We start from the raw sequence: 21,953 nt of genomic DNA, 5'->3' as shown, positions 1-21,953 counted from the left end.
TAGGGTTTTAACATATAAAACAATTAAAATCTAGCAAATGTAACACAACTTATTTTGCATCTCTAAGATCTGGTAGCATTGCATCTGTAATATTTTAGAAAAAAATAACAAATTCAGTTGAAAGTCGCTCTGTTAGAGTGTTTAGTGCGATGACACTGTCCTGAACAAGTCAATAGAGAAACGCACCTGGACATTGAGGGATCCTCTCCAACCACAGTTATCTTTTTACATTTCCCTATTCTTAGAACTTAAGTATTGCTCCTTCACACAGTCGACTGTGTGATACAGCTACCAACCAATCCACCCTTGAAACCATGAACGCATCATGTTGGGAGTAGAGACGTGGAGGCTGAAGGTTAGGAGAGATGTGCAGTCCCATTGGAGAGAAGGAACTGAAACAAGACTTCTGATAATAACATTTATAAAGACTTTTTAACATAAAGTATCGACAGCAAACCGCAGAACAAAATCAATTCATGTTAAATCTCTGTAGCCTTGGTGATATTTTAATATCGACCACAATTTGGGACAGAAAAGAAGAACAAGCAACCGGTGAGCTGCTGGAGTCATGTTTGAATGATCTGTGAAGAACACGAAGACAGCTGCAGTACTGCCATTTCTTATATCAGGAATTGACACGTTAACTGATAACATTTAAGATTCAAATTCTGTAAAGGTATAAGACAAAACACAAACTACAAAGAATTGTGTTTGCTTACTGTAATGGAGCTTTTGGTCTTTTATGTCACATTTATATTATTAAGCTGACATCACTGCATTAAAGGAGACTAAAAATGGAAACCATATTTTCAGTGTCGGCCACCAAAAGCCGATGCCTGGTTGCTAGCCCGGCAACCGCTTTAAAAAGTTAGTATTGGGTCCTGGTTGGTAAGATATCATACTAGATAGAATAGATACATGCTGCACGTGTTCTGTGTCCACCATGTTGAAGCTCTGTTAAATGCTGCATGTGAAGCATCAGGGAGGGTGAAGGTTTGTTGTCTTGAAGGTCAAGGATCATGACGGCTACAGAAGATCTCAATATGATGCAATGACCCACTGTGACTGTTTAGCACCAACATCAGTGTCATGTCTGTGACGTTAAGCGAGGCTGTCCCCGGTTTATCTTTTGGCTAGGAGAACAGATGGTGTTAGTAGTGGTGACGAAAGGCCAGCAGGAGGCACTAATTCCATTGGCTCCTGTACAAAACGCAGCAATGAGGGCTTTAAACAAACACTGCTGACTTTTCTGTTCCTAATTCCTTTTGGTGGTCATTTCAGGTCCCGTCACATCCATCATACATGCCAGGTGATCCAAGAACCCTGGCAAGATGCCCACCTTTGTATTCAGTCAGTCATGGTTAAACCTGTCTTCTTGTGATTCTTAATTAGGTTGTAGCACTTCACACCCACTGTCTTAAGTGTGTGGAGTATGCTGCTATAATCTGGCAGTCATGTGCCAAAATGGGAGTGACACATAAGTGGTGGCCAAGGTAAAATCCCTGAGCAAATTTGAACAAACCCCATCCTTTTAAGTTATTATTGTCCTACTTTTCGCAGCTCTTTCTAACGCCTTTGCATTAAGTAAAGTTGATTCAATTTAACTTCTTCTATCACAGGTGAAGTTAAGGAAAATCTAAACTTTTCATACCGTGACATCATTTCATACACAGTAACGACATATTTCAAACAGTATGACATACATTGCTATCAGTCTGCAGGGGAACACCCATAAAATGAGCAATTGTTTTTGTAAAGGGAACGTTAGCTTCAGTTATAGGCAAATATGATCCGGGTTCAGGCGACGCGTGATATAATGCTGACATGGTTTTGACGGATGAGCACAGACGGGAAATATTATATAATGCATAATTTATACAATGTTATGAGGAATAAAGGGACTATCATAGAGCGCATTAGACAAGGGCTTAGGATTTCATGTATAATTTCAAAGGTTGTGACACACTGACGTGAATTAGTGGAACATTTATGAGAAATGATCGGTTAAATGTTGGTGCGCCAACAAATTCAAATAGCATACTTAACCATTTATTTTAGCAAAAACAGTAATGCATTGACAGCAGCGACATTACATTATATTTAGGAACAAAATCAAAACTTAGACGCTCACTGTGTTGTTGCTCAACTATTAGCAAATGAATATTTTTGAATTTAATGTTATAGCATAGTTTACAAAACATGATCTGACAGGTCAGGTGTTGAAGGAGTACAAACATGGGTTAGCTATGGGCCCATGTGGCGTTCCTGTACCCACTTTATAGAGCCTACATTCACGTCATGTTGCAGTAGTGCCGTAGAATAGAACATAAACAGGTGTTCAGATGGTTTTAATAGGATTTTGGGTTGACTCTTTTTAATTAATTCTCAATTAAAATTCTACTCATTCTTATCCATATTGAGCAGCAGCGACTCTTAATTAAGAAGATAAATATTAAATGTATCCTGAAAAACCCATTACAAATTATTTCTTTGTCATTCGCTTGGACCAGTGAAGGAAGGATTCACCAGCTGTTTCAATCCTACCACCAAGAAATGCTGATTACCTTTAATTACTTTTATCAATTCAAGATTCTTTTAATAATCATCCTTTATATTTTGTACCTAAACTAGTTACAAACAGTCAATCTGTGTTTAAAAAATGAATGACCATCTATTACAAATGATAAGTAATAGTTGCATTAATATAAAGCTGAATGACCTCTGAACAACTATAATAAAACATGGTCCTTTAAGGGAACATGGTTTGAGGATTGTATACAGACAGCAGTCATTTCTTCTTAAAATAAGTGTAAAGCTGGTTCCTGCTCTTAAACTATCTCATAAAGCCATCCAAAGATGTTACGTTATAGTTAAACTGTACATTCATTTGTTGACTTATTGTGTCCTATTGGTCTTTCATTAAATATGAATATATCAACCAACCAGTCAATAGCATGTGTTGAGTAACTGGTGAGATTCAATCATGGTTAGCTTCAAATCTAAAACATCAGTTCCAGCTTTCAAAAGCTAATTATGAAAATCCACTGAATTCAAAGTGTGATGAATACCTCACATTGAGAGGTTTGTGAAAATGTCATGCGAGAATGTTTTCTTCATTTTACACAAGTATTAAAGTATTATTAATGCCACTTCTGCAGCACGGGGCGTTCAAACACACTCTGCAGACACAGTCCACATTGTTGCTGAAGCCACTGGAGTCAAATGAAATCATCGATGACAAAGGTATGCTGGTTAAAGCTGCTTGCAGCTCTGAGGGAAAATGTGCTGGGTCCATCTTTATCTGACACGGCAATGACTATATTGTCAATTACAGCTAACACACATTAATAGTCTACAAATGAATGCTAAATGAGGAGCTAGGATGCTAAAATAAGATCTAAATATATTGTTTCTTGGCATGCAAACGTGCTTTATTGAAATAAAGGATTGTGATTGGTAACACCTGAAGTGGCACTCATTTATTGGTAAATATAACTTTATGCATGTACTTTTATTTTATGAAATGTTTGGGATTTTAAGGAGCGCATATGAGCTTTAACATTTTACGTGCATATACCGGTTTGCTTTGGATTCAAGCACGGAGTTCTACGTCAGGCTTTCATAGAGTATAAATGTATGTAAATGGATCATTTGCACACATATGCAAAGTATGTCAAATTAATGTAATGTATATTGTATTATGAGTTTTATTTATTTCTTAAAAGCCTAACCAGGGACAAGGTCAGCCAATGAGCTACGGCTAGAAGTCCTATATACATTGCACTGGTTGCACTTTATTTAAATCTAACAATGCCTACATGTATTGTCAGTCAAATTAATAATAAAAAAACTCTGCCTTAATATGTATTACTAGTGATAATTATAATACTGATCATTGTGAGCTGCACGCTAAGGTTGGAAGGCCCCCTCTCTGTGAAAGACACCCCCTGACATTACTTCAGTCACACCTTTAATATGGGCCTTCATCAAACACTCGTGTTGCAGGTGAAGCTGTTTTTGCTGAGTTTGGAGAATCCAGTGTTTTCCTCGCTGGTTTCTCTCAGTGTAGATGCTCAGTTAAATTGCACACACTACCTGGTGGAGGAAACATGCTTTGGTGTGTATTTTGGCTGGATTTGGTCACGACAGACAGAACAATACGTCCTGATGTATCAACAAGGAAGACGAGCACGTCTATAAACTTTGAAAAGTACAGAAACACCTGACTCCGTCTCTCTACTCCTGTGCTCTTTGCAAATGCACATGTTTAATCTGACGTGATGAACTTTGCAAAAAGTTGGTTTCTCAGTCACAGTAAGGGGTGAACTAAAAACAATTAACAATGCATGCACAAAAACATAATAATTATAAAATGAATAAAGTAAATACTCAAATCTTGCGGATGGGTAAAGCCATCTAAAGCAATATCAATAAATGACCTGATGAAGGATACAGCCATGTCTGAAGTCTACCCTCAGCAGCAGGCGCCTCTGAATGTCGCTGTAGATCAGATCCTGCATTAGAGGCTCGCCTCTGCATCACAGTGATGTTCCATTGTGTACACCTCACACTGATGTGGTCCATTTACTAAAGGATCAAGTGCACCTTGGGCCCATGCGTACTAAAGCAGGGTCAGATCCCATTCAGCAGGCCCTGAATGCCATAAGCACATTGGTGTAATCCCTGCAGACTACTGAAACGGGTAACTGGATCACTTCTTTTAAAAGCACCTTAATGGATTGGCCTGGCCGTTGATTTTCTTTTTAATACGGAGCATATCGATGTCCACCAATGAAACGCTCTACCACCCTGTCACTAAGTCAGCCCGTCTAAATTCTACATCTGGAAGCTCCAAAATATGACCGTTATAAAACCGTGTTTCTGACAGGCTGCCCTTGACTAGGCCTCATGCATGTCCTGTGTTTCTCATTTGTAAGAAAGTGGCATTCCATCACAGACATGGCCGAGATTTAGCCCAGGATTTACTGAAATGAATATTAAAATACGACAGCTATGAGACCAAAAAGAAAAATCCCCTTAGCTGCAAGTCATATTGTTATACTCACATAAAATATTAATAATCTTTCACAATAAGCTGGTGATTTTAATATAAAGCACAAATGCAACGCTCGCTAGCTTGAGCCAATTCTCTCACACTGCAGATTCGTCATGACACTGATTAGTTTTCAGTGTTAAGTCTAAACTTTGAGTCCTGCACGGCTTCAGGCTCACGTCCAAGCAGACACATATGAGGTTATTGAAGGAGAACTACAGCGGACACTGAGACCGACACAAGGAGACGACAAAACTCAGAAGATGACCTACCCCTTTCGTGTGATCTGTGGCAACGTCAAGGCTTCCCTTGGCCTGCTAGTTATCCAGAGCAGGGCGAGATAGAAAAGTCTTTAGTGCGGTTGGAGTCTTACCTACCACCCAAAACCCTCTCACCGCTGCCACAGCAACAGAGAGCGGATTACTGGACTGTACCATTCTGTTGTTAGAGGGGATTAGAGTTCACACAACATGGCCCCTTTCTGGGTGTGCGCGTGCCTCTGGGAGTGCGTGTGTGCGTCCCACAAACGGAGAGATTACCACTAACGGCATTCTCATTTGAGCTTCACAGGCAGATAATTTACTCTACTTCACAGGCAGTGGAGAATATATACATATATTCTCCACTGCCATCATACAGAAATTGCATCTTTTCAAATCATTAAAAATAAATGTTCCCCTGTTACAGATGTTCAATGCTATGGCCACCTATATTTCACAATTACAAATAATGTCCTTTCTGCATTATGTAACATGATTATATATTTAAGATAAAGAATATGTGCATTTTCAACTTTGAGACTGATATACAGTATCTGCGCATCACTTCACCAGTGAATTACTGTTTCTAAGAAGTGAAAAGAGAGGAGATCAGTTTTAATTGCAGAGACGATCAGAGTGTGTGACTTTTGTATCTTTGATCAGGCCCAAGTTCAAGGCAGGGAATCATCTCATTATGGCTTGTGGCAGATTAGTATCGGGTCCAACAACAAGCCATTACATAACATTGCGAAACAGCATCCATGCCAACATAAACGTACAGTAGGTTTTAGAAATACTCAGTGGGCTGTATTTTACACGAACAACATATAATCTAAACTATAATGTAGTACAAACACCAGCAACGCTCCTACTGTAGGAGTACAAACATGACCTGGTGTGTGTTCGTTTATTATCACATAATTAACTTCTAATAAAATGAATGATTAATTTTTTTCTTTCAAATTTACATTGACTTAGATTATGCATTATTTTGGTCTTGTTTATAAAAAAATTAAAAAGATCCCCACTACACAGCAACTATGATAGAATTTTCTTAGCTATTTTACAATACATACAGTTACATTCCTACTTTTGCATATATATATATATATATATATATATATATATATATATATATATATATATATATATATATATATATATATATATATATATATATATATATATATATATATATATAGAACTCTGCACCTTCATACGTATTTATTTATTACTATTGTACATATAAATATAACTCAGCAAATGTGCAATATTTCAACTTTTTAATAGGTCACAGCAAATCTTTTTTTTATTCTTATATTTTATTTATAATATAGATTTTTATTCTTCTCTATTTTGAAGACTGTTATGTGTGAAAGGACCGTCAGGATTTCTACAGAGAAATTATTTTTCTATTCTATCGATGTCACCAGATTTAGTGTGCATAGACAAGCTAAAAATAAATGAGGACCAACAGGGGTCAGTGTAGAGCCGTTATGTGCTCTGATGGGTGACTTTACCTTTTCTTCTTCTTCCTCCTCCCCCTGCTCCTCATCCTCCTCCTGGATTTCCCCACACTTCCCTGGGCCGCTGGAGTCGAGACTATGGTCGTGCTGATGTCCGGATGATGTGACCGACAGCTGCCTCTGGAGCCGCAGCACCTCCCTCTGAGACTCCCTGAGAAGCCTCTCAAATTCCACTCTGCCAGATGGACCAGGGGAGCCCTACACAGACACACACACACACACACATGCATCAATGACCACCTTAAGACAGTAACGTCATGAAGTCTTACCCCCAGGATATATATATATATAGATATAGATATAGATATATATATATATATATATATATATATATATATATATATATATATATATATATATTGTGTTTGGTAGATGAATACATTTAGAAATAAATATAATGGATGTAAACAGTAGTACATATAACAGTCAGAGGGGGCACTGCATAGCTAAAAACAAAAAGATGCAGTAAAAGTGATTCTGGGTCATGGACATCCTCTCATTTGGACTTCATATAGAAATGTTCCCACTCAAGTTGTGAAGACCACTTCACCCTCCCTCCCCGTCACATGGTGAGATCACTGGGATCCAGCACAGACACTCTCACTAGATCATTAGACAGCTCACCCTGGAAGACCCTGCATTATGAAAGGCAACAGATTTTCACATTCAGGAGAATGAGCTCTTAAGTCAATGGAGCAGTAATTAAAAACAGGCACTTAGAAAGGCAGCCTATTCCTGCTCATCTAGTCATCAGCAGTGACGCAGCCTTTGTAATACGGGCTTAAGAGGGAGTTAGGATGAGTAGTACCAGTGTTGTCCAGCAGAGAGCGAGCTTGTGGCAGGGATGATGATGATGATGATGATGATGATGGTGATGGTGATAGTGTTGATGGGACACTGGGGCAGAAACTTGAGAGATCAATGATAAATTACCTTAAATTGAACTCAACTTCATTTATTTATAAAGTGGTGGAGGAAGTTTTCAGATTCTTTACTTAAGTAAAAGTACTAAAACTACATTGTAAAAATGCTCTCTCTGTCACAAGTAAAAGTCCTGCAAGATGTTACTTAAGTAAAAGTGTGTAAGAATAATCAAGAAAATGTACTTAAACTGTTAAAAGTATCCCCTGCCACCCCCATTAGATCTGTTCTCAAAACTTCAGAAGAAATTGTGAGATTTGTATGGAACAATAGGAGGGCAAGACTTCGTTTGTCTTTATTGTATTTACCATTTGATCGAGGGGGTTTAAAATGTCCAAATATAATGTGGTGTTACTGGCTGTACAGCTGAGAACCATTGTGTTCTATTTTTCAACGAATGATGCTCCTCATTGGACTGTAATAGAATCCCATGGTTTAAAATGACCTCTTCCCTTATACATATATTCAGATACAGTAAGAAAGCTACGTAAACAAACTAAACATACAAATGTAAAACATATGATAAAGATATGGTATGATGTAAAACAAATTTATAAAGAGCCGCATTCACTATCACCATATAGTCCAATATGGGGTAATCACTGAATGAAAAACAAAAGACTCAATTAAAGTACAAGTACCTTATAATTGTACTTAAGTACAGTACATGAGAGAATGTACTTAGTTACATCCCACCTCTGTATTTATATAGCACCTTTCATAGAAACATGTCGCCCAAAGTGCTTCACATAAAAGAGAACAACATCTGTCTTTATTATGAGCCCATGTCCAAATCAGTGTCCACACTTCAAACTGGTCAGTGAAGAGTTGTGATGAATACCTTGGTGGTGCCGAGCCGAGCCTCCAGCTCTCTGCACTCGTGCTGTAGGGCAGCGATCTCTTTGTCTTTAGACAGCAGAGCATCGGCGTGCTGGGCAAGGTCCCGAGCTCTCTGACGGGCAAACGCCCTCTTGTACTGCTCCACTGACCCGGGTCTCATCAGTGACGGGGAATTCACCTGATCAAGGGCAAGAAGGAAATATTTATTATTGAACACCAGAAAGGATTTCATAGAGAAAGACAGTTTTACACTTTTGAAATGACTTGGATTCATGTGAATATCTTTAAACTTTTACAAGAACCAAGCTCTTTTAACAATATAAAGTCTCGTGGTGGTTTGCAGGAAAGATTGCTGTAGATGTCTGGTATTGGCAGGTGGTGCAGGGAAAGCAGAGTTACCAGTACTGTCCTGCTGAAGACAGTGAGTATAGTAGTGAAAGATCAGCTAGAAAATCACTATATCAGATATTGCTGTCCAGCTACTGAGCTTTCAGTGTTTGTCAGGAATGTATGGCTCTCACTTTGGCTACAAGCAACAAATATTATTCCTTTAACAGTATTTTAAAGGAATAGTTTGGATTTTATAGTGGGGTTTTGTGAGGTACTTATCCAAAGTGCAGTATATGGCGGAGAAGCAGACAGGAGTACTAGTCCGGAAGCTAAGCTCTACTGCTGTGGACGGGGGCAATATGAGTTTAAATGTACGCTAAATTAAGAATATTTTCTCCACATTACCTTGCTGTCAGACAGCCCTTTCCTTATGGGGAACTGAAGCCGTTATCTATGCGCTCTTCAAAACCACCAGACCCTGAAATGGTAACTTGTAGACCAGCAACTCCCGTGTTCTGCGAGTTAAAATGTTTTTGTTAATGGAGTCTGGTGGCTTTGAAGAGAGCAAAGATAACGGCTTCCCTTCCCTTTTTGTCTGACAGCAAGGTAATGTGGTGAAAATATTCTAAATATAATAAACTTGTTGTTGGTGTAGAATAGATGTATCAGAGCTACATTGCGGTGCCCTTCAGTGAGCAGCAGGAGGTGAGGGGGGAGGGCAAAGGTCCCCCCACAGTCTGGTGAACAGGTGCACTGAGAACACACAGCAGCCGGTGACAGTAGCGGCCAGGATAGCGTAAGCTGGTTCTTTAATTTTTGCAAAGAATACTGTATTCTTAACTCTTCAGAAGAGACTGGAGGATCTTTCCCCCTTTAGGACTCTTCATCTGTTACGGCAAAAGCCTGCTTCAAATGCTGCTTCATGCTTTTATAGGTGTGCACATGATTTCTTTACGATCATCCACTAATTTGTGAGTTGTGGAAAGATACTTTTTACTTGCCAGAATCTTGCACTCAATTGTTTCATGAGGAATGTAAATGTTTTTCACCCAAACTGTGGTTGATCTTTAGTTTGCTACATGTAATCTTTTTTGCAGCATCTCTTTTGTAGAGATATTTACCAAAGAGTATTAGGGCTATGCAAATAAGGAGCATGATTTATTTAAATTCTGCATTTCGGGAATAAAGTCAAACTTTCAGTGTTTGTGCCAGGCTTATAAAAAACATTAGAAGGGAGATTTACTTTTCATTTTTGCAGTTCAACAAAGTTGAAATGTCGAGAATAAATAAAACGACTAGCATTACTATTGGCATATACGGAAAATTTTACTTTTTATTATCTAAATGCAAAATAAATAATCTTTTATCTTCCTCCTCTCATTTTTGTCACTTATGCCTGAAGGTAATTCTCTTCCGTAGATTTTACATCTCAAAGTTCTTGCAGACGTTCTAGTGATGCATTAAATTACTCAATTGCATGCCGGTATTTTTCAACAAGGCTCCCATTCATCACATGCTGAACTATTCCATTCAACTCATTACCGGACATTAGGGTGAAGTGGTGATTTGGAAGGAGGTGCTTGATAATGAGTCACTCTCCAGTATTTAGGTCACAGTGGGGGCAAAGGCTGGGAAACGCAGTTCACTTTGAAACAGCTAGAGGTACGTTATTTGTGCCGTATACCACTCTGAGGTTGGCCTCCTGCAGTTTTCGAGCTCTCTCTTCCAGCCTCTTAGCAAGAACAGACAGCTCTGTGTTCTTTCTCCTCAGCCGCCTGACCTTCTCCTCGGTCTCTGGTGCGCTGCTCTTCCGCTGGGAAACAAATATCATCATCAGACAGTGCCTGCAGCAAGGGTTAACACAAACACAGCAATGCCAAGCAAGCAACATTTCACATTTTTTGTTTATTCCTGAATAAATGTTTGGAAAAGGGATTCAGAAGCACAATTCCTACGTTTATATCATCTGTGTGTGTTACTAGTGGACATTCAGAAGATGAATGGGGAAAGGCCAACACACTGACAAAATAATTATGTATTTATAAAGTGAATAAACGACTAAAAGAACAATGGACATTTAAAACATGTTGTTGGCTGTTTCTGTGCACCTGGCCTACTTTCTAGGAAGCCTTCAGTCAAGACTACAAACTCTGTTATTTTTAGTCTCACCAGCAGGCCATTCTCCTCCCTCAGTGTGGTACAAGTCTTCTCCAGCTCATCGAGGGCTCGCAAGAGCTCAGAGTTCTGACGCACCAGGAAGCCATAGTCGGTACCATTCTGAGAAACAAGCACAGCACAGACAGATGTAGAGTTTACATGCTTTTTATAAAAAGAGCTGGAGTTTTTGTGTTGTTTAGAGAGAAAAGGGATCGAGTTTCATTTGTCTAGAAGCACTAAATCATGTTCCATCTCTGAGTAAAAGGAGAGCTCTGCTTTCAGACAATGTTTACATAGTGCTATCTAATGGTGTCTGACAGCCCACTGAAAAGGCTTTTCATTAGACCAACTCAATCAGCCTACCTCTGAACACCTATTACACCACCCTAACTCAGCATAAGAGAAATGCTCTGCTCTCATATGAAGCTATGGAGAGAAAGAGCAAATACAATTACAAGTCAAGTTGCAGTTTACATCCAGACTCATATACCGGTAATATATGTAGTAAAGACTTGCAAGGAATAGGAAATGTATGATTCCAGTGAATAATATCCAATGAGAAACATGCTGTCTTCACTTGGGTATTATTTTTTATATACAGAGGACTGATAGAGCTCAGTCACATGGTGCAGCGACAATCATCTGAAGCTCAACATCAATTAAAAGCAATGAGCTTGTGGTGGACGACCAGAGGATAAAACACAACGCTGTGGCCATGACTGTAGGCAATGCTTCCAACGTGGATGTTACAAACTCTTAAAACCTATACTCACATATTCAACCCAGCAGCACAGAAGAGTTATACAACCAGCTGTTTCAAGGTGGACACCCAAGATTAGTGTCTGAGTATCTGACCAAATGTGAAATATGGCCATAATCTCCCCTTTGGTTTCTGAGTTATAAATTAATACATTCAAGTGTTTTTTTCCGGCCATTATTCAGAACCTTATGATGTCACAGGGAATATGATATTTGACCTTTTGGATATGAAATGTCATCACTTTATAATTTTATCCTACATTTGTGTGAAATTTTGAATTAGTTTATCAATTCTTGAGTCTGGGCAAAACATGACTTTGACACTAAATCAGTCCAAAATGAACGTTTGTGCCATATTTTAAGAAATGACCTCATCAAGGCATTCATTAGATATCACGTATAGAATTTAGACACTTTCTATTCTTACAAATTTTGTGATATTATATATATATATATTTTTTTTGGTCATCAATCAACTACACCATGCACCCCATGCAGATGCTCTCAAGCTGTCAAATCGGACAGAAACACCAATTAACTGTGATCGTCAGGACTTCTAAAGTGAGCATTCGTCTCAGGCTTCAGGTCTGCACCTCAGGGCAACGGACTGTGATGGGAGAAATGGGAGGGACAAAAAAGAGAACGGCATCAAACTATTTCCCAAAGACACTTTACACCAAACCCAGAGTGAATTTAATGATGCAGTCAGTTGTGCTGAAATAAATACATGTTATGAAGTTTTATAGCAACTTTATAGTAGTTTATATAATGTAATAATCCTGAGCTTGTTATGTTGTGGGCTGTTAGTGAAGACACAGCTCAACAAATCAACAGTAGATGTGGCACACAGTCAATGTGGCAGATTGTTAATGTGGTGATCAAGACGGTCGTCGGTGTTTGTTGTCTATGTGGAGGAAACCTCAGATTGCTCTTTCATTTGAATGATAGAGATGGCAGCCTGCCTCTGCCACAGGGATGCTCTCTAAATGAGCCCTGAGGCTCAGAGGGAAGGCTGAGCGTAGACCTGGCACACTGGATGTAATGGCAGATGGACAGACGAGGGTGAACAGATAAGCTGAAGGTAAAGGGAGGGTTTGTCCTCAGAGTGAAATGCATTCAACACAAAAGGTAACACTGCCTCATGTCACCTGTGGTCAGTATGTATCCACAGATAGATGGAGGAAAGTGTGTCTGTGGTACAGCACATATCTCAGCACACAGATGGCTCTACATGTGAAACACCAGCAAACCTGTCTCCATTATTACTGTGGGGATCTGATTATTAACTCTGCCACAATGACACCCAGCACAAAACTAAACACTAATGTTACATGAAACATCCTGATGACACGGAGCGGTGTAAAAATCATGTGATGTCATCTTGTGAGATTATGTTGTCTTGGTAACTGCAGATGATGGACTCCCTGGAGACTTCCTAATGCTACTGTACCTGTTAGTCAAGTCAACACTAATGAGCAGCTGTTTACTGACCCAGCAGCTGAGGCCCAGTGTGTTCATCCTCCAGCACTATTGTGATGGTGACATTGAGCTCAATATTTGGTTAGTGGGGTACAAACTAGTGCCAGGAGCACCATATGTTTTCAGGGTAAGACCATGCAATATTTTGACTGGAATCATTAACACATGATCTGGTGAGGGAAAAAGAATAAATTAAATCTTTAGAAGTAAATGGAAAAATAGTGCCAGAAGTGGCAGCATTTTAATATCGTCGAGGGACACAATGTAGCTATAAATACTCAATCACTTGGTCATGGCCAGACCCACTGCAAGGACCCAAAATAAGTGCGTGTTTTCGTAAATTTCCATACTGTCTAAATAAATTGTGAAAAGTTTGCAGTCAAAGCAAAGATGTGATCACTATTTGACACTGTAGGCAAAAAAAAAAGATGCTTCATGGACGACATTTATAATCAATACAGGCAGTGAGTGACTCAGCAAGTGCATTCTCCTTAAACTAGATTGCTCTCTTTAGGCACATCTTGGCATCAGCTAAGATCCTGTTAGACTTAATGTACTCTCATTATTCTGGTTGAGCATAACTACACCTCAAATGTTTGACAAGGAACCAACTTAAGCTATTACACCACTTCATGTTTAAGTTATAGCCTCAGGATTTACATTAAATCAAACCACATTTCTGATCAATATTTCTGGTCATTCAATCTATTTATTGTGAAGAAGCCACAGGAAACACTTTGTGTTTGTCACACACGATAGTGCTGAGTGCAAAACAAGATTTTTTTTTCATTGTAATTTTGTTCTTATGAAGTAAAAAAAAACACATTGTTAGAACAAAAAGTAATTTCCTAACTTTTGTTTATGTGTCTTATACTGGATAATAATAATAATAAAAATAATAATAATAATAATAAGCTTTATTTGTATAGCACCTTTCATACAAGAAATACATCCCAAAGTGCTTCACAGCAAAAACATAGTACATGATTAGACAGAGCCTTTACAGTAAAATAATCACAGTGTTGATGTACATGAGTCTGAAGTACCATTATAAAAATAGCAGAATTAAAATAGCAGATAAAATAGCACCCTAGTTTCCCTATCTGTGCCGTACTTAATGACCCTCCTGTCAGAAAATCACATTCATCACCATACTTGTAAATGTTTTAAACTATCAGAGCCATATTTTGAAAGCATGAGATCAACAATGGGCCCCTGTGGCCTTTCAACTGGTTTACTCCCTTTGCTACCCATTCTTGGTAGTCTTTGTCAAACTCTTTATTGACCCTTGTATTTACGTTTACAGTGTCAACCTCTTTCATATAAAACACAGACGTCTCCGTGAGTCCAGATTCTTTTGGCAAAATCTTGGTTAAAGCCTGCTTCATAAACAAACCCCTGTTTGTTAAGTTTTATGAAACCTATCGGTTAAAGCCTGTTTTTCTCCAATATATTCTTTAATCTTTCACTTTTCCACTAATTGTGTAAAGAACACGTAAACACATTTATCAGAGAAACTTCCTCTTTTTCCCGTGGTAAAACAGTCCATTTGATCTCAAGTTTTTGAAAAATAAACACTCTGAAAATGTATCCTACTTACCTTTACACATTCCAGTAATACCAGTAATAATTCACCATTAAAAGGCTAAGATAAAATGATATGAAATATCACTATTAAAAGGCTAAAGTAAAGAGATATAAAATATCACTATTAAAAGGCTAAAGTAAAGAGATATAAAATATCACCATTAAAAGGCTAAAGTAAAGAGATATAAAATATCACCATTAAAAGGCTAAAGTAAAGAGATATAAAATATCACTATTAAAAGGCTAAAGTAAAGAGATATAAAATATCACTATTAAAAGGCTAAAGTAAAGAGATATGTTTTTAGCTTACTTTTGAAGATATTGAGCGAGCTTGCCTCCCTAATGTCTGCAGGTAAAGTGTTCTTTGGTGCATAACTGCAAAAGGCTGCATCCCCAATTTTCTTTTGGATGTTTCTGGGAACATTTAATAAACCAATATTTGATGATCGCAATGTTCTTGGGGGCACATAGTTTATTAGAGAGTTGGCAGTGTAACTTGGTGCGGTTCCGTTTAGGGCTTTGTATACAAGGAGGACCTTAAAATCAATTATAAAAGTTACTGGAAGCCAGTGTAGAGCAGCTAACACTGGACTGATGTGGTCTCTCCTCTTGGTTCTAGTCAGCAGCATCGCTGCAGCGTTTTGGATGAGCTGAAGTCTCTCCGTTGTTTTTTTTGGGACGCTGGTAAAGAGTGCATTACAGTAATGGAGTCGGCTTGAGATAAAAGCATGGATTCGTTTTTCAGCATCCTTTTGATTTATAAATTGTCTGATTTTAGTTATATTTCTAAGGTGGAGGAAGGATTCTTTTGTCACCTTGTTTATGTGGGATTTAAAGCTTAGATCTGAGTCTATGATAACAGCAAGACTTGTAATCTTGTGGATACTGTAGAAACTAATATCTCTGGGTGTTGGTCAGAGATAATTAAGACATTATTATTTATTTTTTTAACAAGATGCTACTGTAATGAATCTTTTCTCTGGTCAGGAATAGAACCCACACACAAGAAATCACTGTGGTCAGGTCACAAGTTTAACAGAGTGCTTACACACACTCGCATGAAAAAGTTATTTAGGACAGACTTGACATTAATACCAGATCGTCAGAACATAAAGTAACCATCTAAAATGAGACACAAAAAAGCTCTGTACCCATAACAATGAAGATTATCCACATGAGATTTCATTTCACCTGCACGATGCTGTGGTGTAAGTCTACGTGATCAGAAGGAAGGACAGCAGGAGTTGTGCAGTTAAAGATAAGGCTTATCAAGAAGTTTTGCATACACCTCATCATCTCCTCAGTGGACCGCAGCTGCTTCTCTACCCGTTCAATCAAACACGGAAATAACAGTCAATCAGTGGTTACGTCAATAATTATTGTAACTGCTCGACAAAAAGGCTGCGACTAACAATTATTTTCATTATTGATTAATCTGTAATAATGTATTAACCGTTTGACATGTAAAGCTATAACTGTAAAACAAGGAATTGGTCAATACCTCCTTCACATATCTCCAGAACCATCCATCCAATCTACTTGAAGTGTTGCAGGTGTAATGTTGGGGACCAAAGGGAGCGCAGTGTCAAATTTGGGGCAATTTGGACATGTGACACGTTCAATATTAAATAAACTTTGAATAAACAAGCAAACAGTGCAAACAGCAGCGGGGGTCGGGGTTCGGGGCTTTGCAGTCCAACATGTCATCTGCAGCAGACATCACTAACGCTACAACTCTTCTCCACTTCCCTGGAGTCAACACGAGCAGATCGTCTGCTGGAAGCAGAATTTAACCCGAGTTTATGTCACCATTGTTCTGATCGTGAGTAAGTTAGCCTCGGCTGGGGGGGGGGTTTCCCCCCCCGTTGAGTAATACTGTATTCCCCGGTGTATGACTTGATACCAACTAACACTAAAAATGCTACTGCCAGCAAAATACCTTTGCCAATCAAATCCATGCTCTACTTTATAACCGCAGTTGTTATGTCAAAGCAAGCGACTAATACATCTGTTTTAAATGAATACATCCATTAAGTGTATTTGAATTTATTTGATTTGGGGGCCCCAGGCAAACGGCCTCTTGCTTTACTTTTAGTCTCTAACTTGGAATGTTGGTATCGACAGTGGTAGAATAAAAAGTCAAACTTTATTTCTGAAGTAAAGAGATTAATAGCTCACAGTAAAAGTCCTGCATTCAGCTGAAGAGTGAAAGAAAGGCATGATCAGCACAATGAAGGCTACTTAAATGTGCTTGACATCCGTTCAAGGTTGAGCTTTCAATTCTAATATAATGCTGGACAGTTTAATGAATAATAATGAATAATATTTTAATTGTTAGATTTTGTATGTAAAATCACACACACTGTGTGTCAAGTGAAACTATGTTATGGCAGGTGTATTGCTCAGGACCAGCAGCAACACCGCAGGCCAAGCATTCAACAGGCATGTCTTGTTTTGTCTGTCCAAAACCCATAAATCACAAAACAGACAAAAGCAGGAACTCTCCATATTTGAAAACAGCATTTTCTACCATTTTTGTATGAAAAATGCAATATCAAAATAGTTTCAAATAATTAATCGAATTAGGCAAGAAGTCGAGCAATCGTTACAGCTCTACTTCATAATAAAGGCCTTTCAGATTACAAGTTCAGTCTGTATTGTCCTGCATGGGAGACACTATGGCTTACAGCACGGAAAACACACAAAATAGCAGTAAAAAGTCAAAGCAAATTCTAACATGTAAAATCAATAAATTGGAAAAAGTTCAAAATGAAAACGATAAGAAAATAAGACAGAGATTGTCTTGTTCAGGTTAAGTTAATGGTTGTTAGCGCAGCAGCAGACTTCATGACAGCTCTGGTGCAGCAGAGGAGAAAGGGTCAGGAAACAGAGAGGCTGTTATCTGTGAGATAAAAGCTAAAAATAGTAACAAAGAACTGAAACAATCCTCCAAACTACAGCAAGTCCAATGTTACATATAAGGTAGAAAAGTACTAAAAACTGAAAGTGGTAGTTATATAAACATGACTTTATAAAGTAGTGTCACACTGTAGCAATGGTAGAGGTGACACACCACAGGATGCTATTATTAAAGTAGGCTTCACCATGCCAATGGCAAAAGGACACACACCACCACTAAATCATTGAAGTGATGCTCAAACACTACAACTAGCAGAAAGAGTTTCACCCTAAATCACTTTTTAAAATGTAAGCAGAGTAGTTATGTTCTTTTCTGCACAGAAAACATTCTTGAATGGCTCAGAGAGTTAGCCTCCGTTCAGATGAATCCATGTCCTTGAGAGGTATTGTGCCATCAGCGAGACGAGCCGGTCCCAATGTCCCAGTGTTCCTCTCAGGACGACGATACAAAAGCCCAATCAATCACCTCAGAGGAAGGCCAGCCAGAGTGAACTCAGCCTCCGCCTGCCTCCATTCTAATACTAATCATCTTGGAGTCCGTCCATGTCTTCTAATTGTTCCCTGGGAATCACACTGAAATACAGACTGAATAAACCCGCCCTGCTTTCGCTGCAACAGAAAAGGGTTGCAGGTGGTGAGGTTCACGCGAGTGTATTAGCATTCTGCCAGTTTCCCTCTCTGGCAGTGCTGTTTGCATATGGGTCTGGCTCGGTAAGCAAAGCAGATGCAGCTCAGTAGCAGGAGGGCAAGGGTCTCGACACAAACGTCTGTCAGGAGAGCCTGAGCCCTGGGCAGGACAGACGGGCCTAATGGAGCCCGAGCCCTGTGCTCCGTTTGAATCTGTCTGCAAGCATCGTGGACACAGGCAGATAACTGAAGGGAGTAATGAGTATAAACACACACACTGCACTGACACTGCTTAGCATACGGTCTACACCCCACAGGGACTAAAACACTTCATGTTTTACTTTATCTTTGTATTGTATCAATAGCTGTCAATATGAAGATGGGAAAAAGTTTTTGTGTGCATCCATTACTTATTAAGTAGGAATTCATCTGAAAGACGTGATTATATAATACCTCAAATTAACTGCACAGTGAGGCAAAATTGTCCAATTCCTATCTTAGTACCGTTAGACACGTTTTGCTGTGAGAGCAGTTGTGCGACTGCAGCTGATAAAGGAGGGTGTGTGAGCCTTTACCGATTGCTAGTGTGTGAGATATGTTGTGCTGTGAAAAACCTCTTTGGTATCTGAGTCAGCTGTTCATCATCATTCTCTGGTGCTTTCACTACCTAAGAAAAGAAGTTGAATCACTGAGCTTTTTCTGATCACGACAAGAAATTCTATAATTTCAAGTCCGTAAAACAGATTTTAAGAGAAAAGCCTCTTTCACACGGTGCCACTGACACCTTCTCTGTATAGGAGATATGTATGTGTTAAAGACACTAATTCAGATCAATTAATCCAATAATATTGCAGGTTCCACCTGTGATAAAATCAATACTTGCTTGTAATCCAAGTATACCCACTGAAGGACAGGCTCTGCCATCACATGGCACACAGCAGGTTCCAGCACCAACATGTGTTACTGGCCTTGTTAGTAAATGCAGAGTCCCCATTTATCAAAACTGTTTGTTTTAAAGGTCAATAAAAATAACATAACTTGAGTTAAGTACAAAAAGAAAAGAGAAACTTCACTATCTACATGTATTATTAGATTTCTTAGCCGACACTGAAGACTGAGTTTTGTAAGGAGAGCAAGGAGGAGACGATCTGGGTCAGCTGCAGTGTTGTATGCCTCTAAGGGTCTAAATGAAAATGGCTTTGGGTGTTCTGGAATGATCCTCATGCTTGGGCCTTTTTATTGCACGCTGTAAAGTAGAGAAGCAACACAGACTCCATGGATAAATAAAAGCAAAATAGCAGATTGAAAATTATCTAATAGGACAAATCTTCAGGAATAAATGAATAAATGTGCTACTCTCGCTGTATGTAAGTCTTATATGGAGCTTATAAAACTTCTAGTATGGACAATATTGATACATGTGTAAAGTGAAATTCAGATGAAGTGAGATATAAACGGAGTTACTGAGTAAAATAAGGAAATCATTCATAGCAAACTAATAATAATAAATGTTTATTTGCTATCATAGCTCTATTAAAGCAGACACTGTGAAGGTGCTAGAACACACAGAACAGCTAAACTGAGACAAAGCTTTTCCGTTCTCAAAGCTTCAAAGTGTTTTATTAGCAATAGACTAGCAGTAAATAAAAATTCACTGTAAGTTGCGTTTAAGATATTCACAATCTAGCGGTGGCCCTGAGAACTCAATGCACTGCAAGAAAACTCTGTGCAAGAGACAAAACACGAGCACGATGGGTTTACTGCAGCTCCTTTTGTTTAAACATTGTGATTGCATAATTCACATTTAAATTGGTAAATTAATAATTTCCTAAAGACTAAAGCGAGATCAACAGCAAGTACCCGGTATCTGAATTAAAAACCGAATTATGCAACCACAATGTTACAAGAAAGAAAAGAAAACAGATAATCGGATTCAGTAACTTCATGAGCAACAAGAAAATAATTGTTTGTTTCCGGTTTGTTCTGTACAATTTGCAGCATTTCACGTATTTGGTTGTGTTTTCTCACTTTGCAGCATTTTTGCACATGAACTGTGAACGTTGGTTGCTTTCTCCCTTTGTGCTTGTGTTTTGTGTTTCCTTGAATGCGTTGAGTTCAGGGCCACCGTACATTCTTCTCTTCTTCTCCCACCCTCAATCTCCACTGCATTTTATGTGATTTCCTGAACCACAAAGAGTAAGCTGTTAAAATAGACATGTGGGGGGGGGGGGTTTCTTCCCGTTGATGAAAATATAAAAAAAACACTGCAATATGAGGCATATATCTCTGCAGTGTTAATGACTGTATAATGTATGTGGCAGTAAGAAGATCAATCAACAATAAATGCGAGTACAATTTATGGAAAACAGAAGGGCTAATGTGACATTACGAGGGACTTTTGTTACCTATCAACGAAGATTGGAATAGATAATTAAATGTTTGATTTATACTTACATATTCATAAGGTCCCACAACCAGATTATGCTTTTGTCTGGGATCCACGGCGAGCTTTTGTAAGGGGTATGGAAATGTCTACAGTCTGGTTTCACAGAAACGCCGACATCAGCATTATTAGCTGACAGCTAGAAATCCCCCACTATAAAGCTCTAAGGAGCCGGCAAGACAAAGACAGAGACATGCACGCAGGCACACACACACACACACACACACACACACACACACACACACACACACGTTTTGCCATTGTTCAACTCTTTGTTGGACATGATATTGAAAGTGGCAATATTAAAGCAGCATCATTGCAGCCATACAGTTTGTATTATTACCGTGCAACCACAGGGGCTACTGCTAAAGCAATGCATCAATATACCACTAATTATACCAACTGAAGGACTTGAAAACATATGAAACTTTTATTTCCAGTGCTCTTATACAATTCCCAGAGAAACAACACAAAGTTCACTTTTGGCAAGGCCTGGGTGGAAAAAAAGATTACCCACAGTAGCAACTGAATGAAAAGCTGCTTACTCAAAGGCAGCAGTAACACTGCATTGATACATTAAAAGGGAATCTTTACAATATGGTAATCATTGTTTTTATTAAAAAGTATTATTAAAGTACTACTACTACTGGGGGCAGCTTTTTAATTATTTGCATTTAAAAAATAAATTAAAAGTCCTTTAATTTCTCAAATACAATTACCGTAAGAGCTTCTGGAGTCCGGAGATGATCATCCTACATTATCATCACATGTCAGAACACATTAGTTTTTATAAATGCACAGGCTGCAAGAAATCGCTGTAGAGATTCATTTAGCACTGTCGCTCAGAGGATTGGCATGAAGGAGGCAGTCTGCTGAATCTGGAAATGTGCCTTAATTAATCCGGGCCATGTCTGCGCCCAGTAATAATGGAAGGGGAAAGACCTCCTCCCATAGACCCAACCCTCAAAAAGACTCCCGACCTGAACACACTTTTAATTACCAGCAGAGGCGAGAAACAGGACAGGACAAAGTCAGGCAATGGCCGCCGATCT

General features: G+C 38.7%; 1 protein-coding gene across 3 annotated transcripts in view; it reads right to left on the bottom strand.

Annotated features, from left to right (window-relative positions):
- tspoap1 (TSPO associated protein 1) overlaps positions 1-21,953 on the bottom strand; it is a 66,884-nt gene that overhangs the window by 29,998 nt on the left and 14,933 nt on the right. For all 3 annotated transcript variants that reach the window (XM_029447730.1, XM_029447731.1, XM_029447732.1), the window contains 4 exons: positions 11,100-11,207; positions 10,615-10,743; positions 8,602-8,778; positions 6,834-7,037 (listed from right to left, as the gene is read on the bottom strand). In XM_029447730.1, the coding sequence (XP_029303590.1) occupies positions 6,834-7,037; positions 8,602-8,778; positions 10,615-10,743; positions 11,100-11,207 (618 nt within the window). The remainder of the gene's footprint in view (positions 1-6,833; positions 7,038-8,601; positions 8,779-10,614; positions 10,744-11,099; positions 11,208-21,953) is intronic.

The sequence above is a fragment of the Cottoperca gobio genome, chromosome 14, assembly GCF_900634415.1.
Source record: "Cottoperca gobio chromosome 14, fCotGob3.1, whole genome shotgun sequence".
Taxonomy (NCBI): domain Eukaryota; kingdom Metazoa; phylum Chordata; class Actinopteri; order Perciformes; family Bovichtidae; genus Cottoperca; species Cottoperca gobio.
Note: the sequence above shows the minus strand (reverse complement) of the source record. Positions and strands in the feature narration are given on the sequence as shown.